We start from the raw sequence: 10,194 nt of genomic DNA, 5'->3' as shown, positions 1-10,194 counted from the left end.
ATGGTGATTCGAAGATAGTACGTGCTTGGCATGTCCTAGTTCCATTTCTTCCCCTCATACCTGACACATGTTGAGGAGTGTTCCTGATGACCACACAGCCTGTGTAAGTGTATTGGGAGCCGCAGACATAAGCTGGTGTTTGCCGATAGCCTGTCCGTATCTATTTAAACTACATTTTCTCCAATCTTCCCCATTAAAAATAATTGCTTCAGAATGTGTTCTTTTTTTTTTTTTCTTCCCTTCTCTGTGGATCATAACTAGCAGGTCAAAGCTGGAAAGCAGAGAGCATGTGAGTCACTGAGGTGAGGTAAGAGATTGTTAACAGCCAAATTTCTGTAGTGCTTGTGCAAAAAAAAAAAAAATGGTCTGGCTTTAAGGCTATAGAAATAACCTCTATGAGTTTGCAACCATCAGGCCTGTCTTATGTCTAAAGCCAAATGCATTTCCCACCCCGCACTCCAGTCTTTTAGTTTAGTGGATTGACTGGAGAGAATTCAAGTCTGCTGGACACTTTTGCAAACACCTGACCCCAATTACAATTTTGTTAAGATTTCACTTGGGGGAAAATTCAGTTCATTTGTCCTAAACCTTTATGACCATTTTGAAGATACTGCGTTAGCACATCTGGAAAGCAAGTTTTCTCCTAAACCAATATATACCTTTCAGCTGCTGAAGCGATACTGTTAAGCCAAAGTATCAATGACATTGTGTGTGGTTTCGCTTCACGATTTCTTTTCCTGTGTTCACAGTAATGGGAGCTTAGGTCTGGGAGAAGTAAGAGGCCTTGGTACTGCACCCCCTGCCGTCTTGTGAGGGTTCACAGCAGAGGCCTTGTGACGTCACATCTTATACCTGGTAAAAAGGGCAGCAGAAAATATTTCCACATAGTATGTGACACAATGCTCTCATCCACCCTATTTTTACTGGACCTGAGATGTATTTGTTAGTGAAGGCACATGTGCCTTCAAAATGAATGAATGAATGTGTATCAACCGAATTAAAAAGAAAACCCTTCGGGGCACCTGGGTGTCCCGGTCGGTTGAGCGTCGACTTTGGCTCAGGTCATGATCTCGCATTTGTGGGTTCAAGCCCTGCGACAGGCTCTGTGCTGACAGCTTGGGAGCCTGGAGCCTGCTTTGGACTCTGTGTCTCCCTCCCTCTCCGCCCCTCCCCTGCTCGTGCTTTCTCTGTCTCTCAAAAAATAAAATAAAACGTTAAAAAAAATTTTTTTAATTAAAAATTAACTCCCACTTTGCTAGGTGTTTGCTGTTGAATTGAATTCTAACTTCTGTGTTGGGTCTCATAAATTCAGAAACATAGAGATCAGGAATTTGGTAGGAAACTGAACGCTGGAAGCCTATTTAAAAAAAAAAAAGCAAGCAGCCTATTACGTAATATGGGCAGATAAAATGTTCACAATGCAACTCTTTAATTCAAACACAAGTAGTAGTTGGAATGGATACATTAGGCTATATTTGCTACAACATAAAGTAAAACTTCATAACAAGATTATGAAAGTGATTTTTATTATTGGACAATGGTGTCCTGTTATAGACAGTTACAGGTACAGAATGCTTTTAATTGGGCATATCAAACAGCAAAAGATACATATGAATGCTGTGTCCCCAAAATGGATTTCACTTACAACTATGTGTTACAGTTGTTCTGTACATATTAAAAGCATAAGTGATGAAGTAGAAAAATAAGAAATGATTAAATAAAAAGCTATCATAGAGTTATAAACATCTACTAAAGTATCACACTGTGTATCATAGCTAAGAACATACAAATTAATATAAATGCTATGCAACTATTTGATCTAATATAGATCTAATAAGGAAATGTTAAGGCCATAATAACATTTCACAGGTGAAGGCTAAGTTCTGAGACATGAGAGCTTTCAGGAAAAAAAAAAAGCAAAAAAAAAAAAAAAGCTTTCCGATAACCCACAAGACAAACCTGAGACATCTTTCTGTTTGGAGAAAAAGCAATTTTCTTACAAAGTCAAAGCTTCATATATAAAGGAAGCATTTAATAAACAATATACTTTATTACAATAACCTGGAGCAGATATTCTGACTACAATAGTGACCAGCAAATAGATTCCTTCTCCGGGAGAAATAAAATAAGGTTTTCTGATTAAGCCAGTAGCCTCATTATCGTAGTCTCCAAGTGTGGTTATTTTTGCTTATTTTTGGTTTTGCTTTCCTTCCTTTAACGAGGTTATAAAATATACAGTCAACTAGGCTGTATTAAATAAGCCAGGTAACCTCCAAGAGCCCACCTTATTTCTTCATATATAAGCTGGGCTTTTCCCTTGCCAAAATTGTTGGATGAACTGAGCCTACACACACAAAACAACATAACAGCACATCTGTATTTGGTTGACTTAATGAGGCGTCCAGATCGGCACACGATTGCTTTTGCTACCATACGTCTCAGAGTCAGCGGGCTAGGGCAACCTAAAATCATGGTCTCAGCCCTGCTTAGGGCAAGGGGGGTGATGACGTTTTGGAATAGCTGGTGACAAAAAAAAAAAACTTAAACACATTGGGTAAGCCTGACCTCTACAGTTGAATTTAGTTGCCTTTAAAAATAACTGGCACAGTTGTCCATATTCAAGAGGCAGCACTATGAGATTTGATTCCATGAAATTTTTGTTAACAAAATAATCCCAAATCACAAAACAGATCTTCTGTGTTGTAGATTTTTCTTAAGTGTCTACTTGGGATTTAACGTTGGCCCACAAAGTATCTTATTTCTAAATGTTCGTATTTCAACTTTCGTGCCTCAGATTAATTAATGTGGAACGCGCGGGGAAATGCGTAACCATTTTTCTTCCTTTTCATTTCTCGCTCGTTTTTCTTACCACCCCTCCACACAACCGCCAAACACTCCTTCCTTCCTCCTTTACAATTTTGATGAAAAGATTCCCAAGATCTTCATACAATGTAAGAAAAGCAAGCTTTCAGGACACTGCATGTCTCCTCTGAAGTCCACACGCAATGAAAGTTAAAGCTCTAACCTTCACTTTGTACTCCTCCGATCTTCCAGCACTTTTTTTTTTTTCCGTTTTTAGGATCCTTACATAAACAGAACCTATACATTTCGTTCAGGCTTTATGTTTTCACAGTTTCCAAAGTGACCACTCACTGGGTTGACCATCCTGAACAGCCCGCCTGATCTGATCAGCTCCACGGGAACATAATGGAATCTTCAAAACAGCCTCCCAAGACTACCTTCGGATTCTGACTTCCCAAACACAGACATGAATGCTATTACAAAAATCATTTAAAAGAAAAACTAGGTCTGTTATGATGGGAAGTTTCTCCCTTGGTCTCTAATAAAGAGAACATCCAGATAAGTCACTGCGTTTTTCACTATTCATCAGGCAGACACTGGTTAAATTTCTCTGCCTTGCACAGGCTAATAATGGCCGTATTTCCAGTAACTTCGACTGGAACTCAACAATCAGAACGGCTTTACGATTAAATTCAATTTGAAGCATGCCAAGAGTTTAGAATTATGGCATATTCACTACGTCAATTTCACAAGGCGATTCCGGATTAAGGATATAATTTTAGAAAATATGTTGTAAAATAATAAGGAACACATCGTACAGACCCAATCCTGAAATTATTCAGTTCTCATTCAAGTTGTGGATCAGAGAACAGACTTTGCTTCAACTTGGTTTTCATGATGTCGAAACAGGCTTGTTTCCTGTATCTGAGCCAAAATTGGTTGAATTGAACTTTTTGATTGGTCTTTCTTTTGGAAAGACAAACATTATTCAAACTTTACTTAACAAAAATAATACTATTTAATAATACAATAACATACATATTGCTTCTGAATAATTATATACGTATTGAATAGTATTTGGTGACTTTATTTTTAAAGTACGAGACAGACTGACATCAGTGCATTATAATCACATCATTTAAAGCTTAGCTGGGCTGGTAAATCTTTTGTTGTTGATTTGTTTTTTGTTTTTATTTGTTTGTTGGTTGGTTGGTTTTTTGTTTGTTTTGCTCATAACTGAAATTCTGTACTTTGGCCACCAACACAGGTATGACTTCGGCTTGGAATTTTTTACAGTTGAACAACTTACACTTTAAAATTCATCGTAAATCACTGAAACTTACTATAATCACTAAATCAGCCACTATTAAATTTCTCTGTAAGCAAATGAGTTTATGACTTTTGCAAAAAAGAAAGCATATCGGTAGGCAAAAAGATAAATCCATCCATAGACGCTAGAGCTTAACTAAACTATTTTTTATTGAAAAGGTGAAGAAAGGAATTTCTGGTCTTTACTTTTCCCTTATCACCCTCAATCACATGGCTTATACTGAAATTATCTGCCTTTGTGTATTCAACAATATATTTTGAAACTTTGCTTAATGTGATTTTCTAAGGACCAGATCTCAGCACACAGAACATCAATCTTGGATCTCACCCACAAGGGCATTTTTACTGAAACACTTCTTCATCAGGTCATTTGTGTCTATGCTTATGTGAGTTTAAATCCAAAGGATGCTCCCTCAAGAAACTACTGTTACCAGCCCTTGATTTATGCATAAAAATTCTTTGGACCCTTTAATTCTTTGATTCAAAAAATCTTCTAGAAGCTCCTGCGTAGCCCAGTGCTCGTCTGAGCACACATGTGTGAAGCTCATCATCTGGGGGTCAGCTGGTCTATGCTCACTTTAGAGGCTAACCGAGAAAGTGACACAGAGGAGCTAGAAAATTCTACTCCCTATCCCCCCAAACCTGAGCACTTCTAACATTCCAGCTTGCTTCTGGCCTCACACTGGCAGTCCTCCTCAGCTTGTAACTTTTGGACAGCACTATCGAGGAGCTCCATGGACTCTCTGAGAGTGACGTTGATTTTAAATGACTTGGGTTTAATGGTCAGACCGTAATCAAAATCCATTTTCGGGGGTTCGTCTGGATTGGCCTTGAAATTGCACGCGTGAGCCAGGATGGAAATGAAAAGAAAGAGCTGCATCTTGGAAAGCTCTTCCCCAATGCACCGCCGTTTGCCTACTGAAAAAATCATCACGCTGCTGGCCAGGTCCTTGTCGATGAGGCCGTCCTTGTCCAAGAACCGGGCTGGGTCAAAGTCCTCTGGGTTAGGCCACTTCTCCGGGTCATGATTCACGGACCACTGGTTAACAAAAACCACTGTGTCCTTGGGAATGTGGTAGCCCAGGACGGAGGCACTGGTGGCGGTGGCATGAGGAATGGTGACGGGCACAAAGCTGGAGAAGCGCATGGCTTCGTAAAGAAAGGCCATGACGTAGGGCAGGTTGGGCTGGTCTTGCAGGCAGGGTAGGCGGTCTCTACCCACGACTTGATCCAGTTCTGCCTGGACCCGAGCCTGCACTTCAGGATGCCTGTTTGGTTAATGCGGAAGGAGAAAATGAGTGGGGAAAGTAATTCTTCTTTCATCTACAAAGCACATGACCATTTAATTCCACTTTCTTTGTCTGAATCAGTGGCTGAATTAACATTTCCAGACAAACACACACACAAAAACTAAAATGGTTTCCTAATTTCTCACTAAATTACGGGATGGATGAATTAATAGCTCTGTTTCCCATAATAAGCCTCACATGGCTAATGCTCTCTTTCCTACTGTAAGTCGAAAAAAGTCTAAGTTTTCTCAGCCTGAAAAAGCTCCAGACAAGGCCAACTTCTCCATGAGGCACAGCAGACCATGCCAAGGACCCACAATACTTTTCAGCAGCCCATGGAAATGTTTTCCTTTCTTTTAAAATCAAAAAAAAAAAAAAAAAAGAACGTTTAGGTCAAAGAGAATATTTTAATATATAATTCTAATATATTTATCTTTAAACAAACAGTAATAAAATATCATTAAAAAGTTTTCATGGGGTAATAAATCTACAGGGGCAAAACCATCCAGGACCCGTAAAAATAAAAAAGCAGCCCCCCAAACGGGTCCTTCCCCCGCCCAACACACACATCTTCCTTTTAATTCCAGCAGACACACTGCCCTCACTTCATACAAACTGGTATCCCAACAGATAAAGGTACAGATCGTCTAAATTTAAAAGAAAATTCCCAGCGTTCAAGAGATTATGGTACAAGCTGTAATGCTTATTCACTGTCGGCAATACAAATAGTACTGTCGTTTTGGAAAACAAAATCTTAGCACTAAGCAAGATGCATAGGAGTTAACTCCTCCCCTCTCCTTTTTTAAACCCAGTAATCCATGTCCAGAAATGTATGTGCAGGAAACGACAGGTGCAAACATATCTGACTACAACAACAGCCAAAATTTTTAAGAGGCAGTCAACAATGTTAAAAGAAGCGATTATATATAATGGTGTTATTACGGCAAAAATATTAGATAACCGTCAAAAGTCACTACAATAAAGTTTAAAAGATGGGGAAATTTCCATTTCAATAAGTGAAAATGCCAGAAGTTAAAAAATAAAGTAAATAATTATTGCATCTCTGAAAAATAATTCAAGCATGTATGGAATGAAATTATGGGTGATTTAAAAAACTGCTTCATGAATAGCATACTTCAGGAGTCTGGAAACTTTTTCACAAAGGGCCAGATAGTAAATACTTTAGGCTTTGCAGACCAAACCCTCTGTCACAACCAGCCAGCTCTGCCTTGCGCTACGAAGGCGGCCACAGACAATACATAAATGAGTGGGCATGGTTGTTATCTTGATAAAAAACTTACATCCAAAAATGAGCAGTGTAATTTGCCAACCCCTGTCCTACTGTCTTCGCTAAAATGAAGAAAAACGTATTCACCAGCTACATTGAACTGAAAGTGACTCCAAAATTGTTTTATTTACTTTTGCTGCCCAATTCAGTCTCTAATGGAAAAAAAAAAAAAAAGGCAGTTTCAAAAGATGTTTATGGCGAGTGCAAACGACCCATCGCTCTCATTTTGGGATGTCTTCTTCCTGATCTGTTACGGACTTCTTTTTGATTTTTGCTCATTGCTCATAGTGTTTCTGGGGCCTTAATGCTGAAAAGCAATTTTAAATATACAAAATCTTCAATTTATAAAAGCAGTTGCACAGTCTAAGGACACACAGGTTGCAGGATTCTAATAAGAAAAGAAGTGCTCCTTGCCTTCCAATTTCTGGGTTACCAACAAATTCAGCACACCCCCCCCCCCCCACCACTTCCTTGCACACCAAGAAATGGCACAACCAGGATTTCTGCTCTCTCAAGGCAACCAAAATTTGCCTTTAGTGAGACATCTGCCCCTGGAGCAGAGATGCCCACAAAACCTGGCTGCTCTGTTAAATCTAAATTTCAGATAAACAATGGCTAATCTTTTAGTAGAAGTATGTCCAATGTGGAATTTATTTTTAGTTTCTACGTCTGGCAACACCCCATGCCAGCAACCTGTTTGCTTCCTGCGTGCAGGGCTTCCTTCCCAGAGGTCGGCGACCTTAATCAACGTGGGCACTGCCGACCGGCTCGCAAACCAAGCCTGGCCCAGGGACCAGAAAAGTCCGTCCGCGGGCGCCTCCTGGATACCGTGTTTGCCTTTCGAGACGCTGCTCTGCGCTCGGTAAAAGTGACTGCTTCTCCGGTTTTTTACCCAGACACTTCTCACACTGCTAGCGCGGCGTTTTCGTTAACCCAATGCAACCCGCTAGTTTCTGGCCGCCTTCCTAAAGCTTCCGTGCGGGTTCACGGTTGGCGGGGCCGGCCTCCGAGCACTTCCTCTGCCCAGGAACAAAGCCCGGACGCGCGGCTGGCTTGCAGCGCCGGGGCTGGGCGGCCTCGGATCTGCGCCGGTGACAGGCCGAGCCCATCAGGCTCGTGTGTTTATTGAACATATTTGCCCGTTACCCTTTCTTTCGGAAGCGTGCCAATTTTGCCTCTGCTGTGTCAGGGAGGCAGAGATCGGGGCTGATCTGCAGACACTTAAAAGATCCTGCCTTTCGGGGCTCTCACGAATGTGTCCCCACTTGGAGAGGCAGCGGGCGACAAGATCAAAGATGCGGGCCGCGCGCGCGGTCTCAGCCCGCACCTTGCCTTCCCGAGCTGCGCTTTCCGGCCGCGATCTCTGCTTCGAGAGACGGGGACCTGTCGCGAAACCCCAAACCCTGCCCAAACCCTGGGCGTCCGTCGCGACCTCAGCACATTCTAGCCTTTTCCAGGGGAGGAAAGGAAGGCCCGGCCCACGCCTCCTGGAGGTGTTACCTGGTGAAAAGGATGAGCAGCCACTGCAGCGCGGTGGAGAGCGTGTCCTGGCTGGCGCCGAAGATGTCGGTGACAGTGGCCGGCACGTACTCCACGTCCAGCCGCGCGCCGCCGTCGTCCGAGCCCTCCGCCGCCTCCGCCGTCCCCGCGGAGAGGATGAAGGCGTCCATCATGTCGCGGGGGGCGGCCCCGTGCTGCAGGCTTTCTCGGTGCTTCAGGAACTTGTTGAGGACGAAGTTGCTGAAGTTGTGGTTGAGCTGCTCGAACTCGCGGAAGGCGGTGCGCACGGGGTTGGGGAAGCGCTGCAGCCAGGGCAGCACGTCCACCAAGCTGCCCGCGCCCACCGTGCGCCCAAATTTGTCGTTGTGGCTGAGCAGCTCGCGGAACTCCGCGTCGTCGTGGCTGTAGCGGCAGCCGAAGCACACGGCGCTCATGACGTTGGCCACCGCCACCACGGTCAGCGGCCGCGGGTCGACGTAGGCGCCGCCCGCGCTGCCGCGCACCAGCAGCTCCACCAGCTCGCGCGCCTCGCCCAGCACGTGGCCCTCGAGGACGCGCCGGCTGCGCGGCTGGCGCGTGCAGAAGGCTCGCATGGTGCTCTGCGCCGCGCGCCGCTGCGTCTTCCAGCTCTGGGAGTACTGGCCGAAAGCCAGGCTGCGGCCGCCCGACACCACTCGAAAGGAGGCGAAGCGCGGCCGGTCGGCGAAGGCGGCGCCCTGCTGCACCAGCGCCTGGCGGATGGCGCGCTCGCCGTTCAGCACCACCACCGGGCAGTTGCCCAGGCGGATCTGGAAGACGTCGCCGTAGCGCCGCGCGAGGCGCGCGAACGAGAGGTGCGGCGCCGGGCCCATCGCCGCCGCGTTTCCGATCAGCGGCCAGGCGAAGGGGCCGGGCGGCGCGGACCCCGGCTGCCGCCGCCGCTGCCTCAGCAGCCACTGGCCCACGTGCACCGCGGCCAGCACCGACAGAAGCAGCAGGAGCGTGGTCTGCTGGGTGGACAGCGCGCTCGGCTGCAGGGGAGCGTCGGGACCGAGGCCGGTGGCCATGCTGGAGAGAGAAGGGGCAAGGCGTGACACTCAGGTGTGTAGAGAAAGGAGCGGGCGCCCCACGCCCCTACCCTCTAGGCGTCGGGTTCCCTCGCGCTGTTGGGAAGAGAGGAGGACCGGCATGGGGCAGGTCAGGGAGGGCTCACTGGGGAAGCAGCAGAGGACGCGCCTTTCCCGAATCCCAACCCATTCCCCAAAGGAGAAGGGAAGGAGCGCGTCCTCTCAGTGACCCGGAATGTCCGTCCCCACCCCAACCCCTTCCTCGTAGCGGTTCCGGCAATTCGGGGACAACCCGAAGGGCATCAAGGCGGAGGCGCTCAGTTCCCTTCTCAGTTCCCCCTGAGGCCGGGGGAAGGCGGCTCCGTGGATAGACTGACCTGCGAGGTGGCGCGGTTTCCAGCGGCGCGGGATGGCCGGGTCCGAAATAGGGCTGGAGCCTTCGTGGAGAGCAAGACGTCTCCAGGAAGTCGGAGGCCTCGCCTGGACACCTGCTGCTCTGGGAGCTTGAACACCCACTCTGGAGCCTCTAGGTGTCGTCCGAGCCAGGGGCGCTGGGATTGGGATGAAGACCGAGAAGGGTGCCTCCTTTGCCCAGCCCTGCTACACCTGGGGCCTCGGCAGAGCTGGGGTTTTCTCACAGCATGCGCCCTTGAGACTGGGGTCGACGAGTGGAGTCAACTCCTAGCCTTCACGCCCCCCGCTCGTCCCTGACAGCTGGGGTCGCAGAGGTGTGGCCCGTTTGCACACAGTCAAGCCAGAGGATCTGAACGCGCCACCCCTCCTGTCTGGCTGCTAAGGTCTGTGTGTAGCGGAGTAGAACCTGGTGGGGGGCGGGGCTTACGGGGGGCGGGGCGCCGGGATGGGCCAAGTCCTGGGTCGCCGCGCTCGGCAGGTCACGCGAGGCGCTCGCGGCGCTCCCCGACGGCCTTGGCTTTACGAA

The 10,194-nt window shown here is 46.7% G+C and overlaps 1 protein-coding gene across 2 annotated transcripts; it reads right to left on the bottom strand.

Annotated features, from left to right (window-relative positions):
* Nucleotides 1-1,509: 1,509 nt before the first annotated feature.
* Nucleotides 1,510-9,773, bottom strand: LOC106978960 (cytochrome P450 1B1). Of its 2 annotated transcripts, none has more exons than XM_027033581.2 (3): nucleotides 9,632-9,773; nucleotides 8,209-9,350; nucleotides 1,510-5,399 (listed from the first exon to the last, which is right to left on the bottom strand). In XM_027033581.2, the coding sequence occupies exons 2-3, from the start codon at nucleotides 9,252-9,254 to the stop codon at nucleotides 4,784-4,786; spliced, it is 1,662 nt and encodes a 553-aa protein (XP_026889382.1). In that variant the 5' UTR covers nucleotides 9,255-9,350; nucleotides 9,632-9,773; the 3' UTR covers nucleotides 1,510-4,783. The 2 variants fall into 2 exon arrangements, with proteins under 2 accessions (XP_026889382.1, XP_026889381.1); XM_027033580.2 differs by having other exon boundaries at nucleotides 8,209-9,255; nucleotides 9,632-9,766.
* Nucleotides 9,774-10,194: the final 421 nt, after the last annotated feature.

Source organism: Acinonyx jubatus, chromosome A3, assembly GCF_027475565.1.
Source record: "Acinonyx jubatus isolate Ajub_Pintada_27869175 chromosome A3, VMU_Ajub_asm_v1.0, whole genome shotgun sequence".
NCBI lineage: Eukaryota > Metazoa > Chordata > Mammalia > Carnivora > Felidae > Acinonyx > Acinonyx jubatus.
The sequence above is the reverse complement of the archived record's forward strand: the minus strand, read 5'-3'. Positions and strand labels throughout refer to the sequence as shown.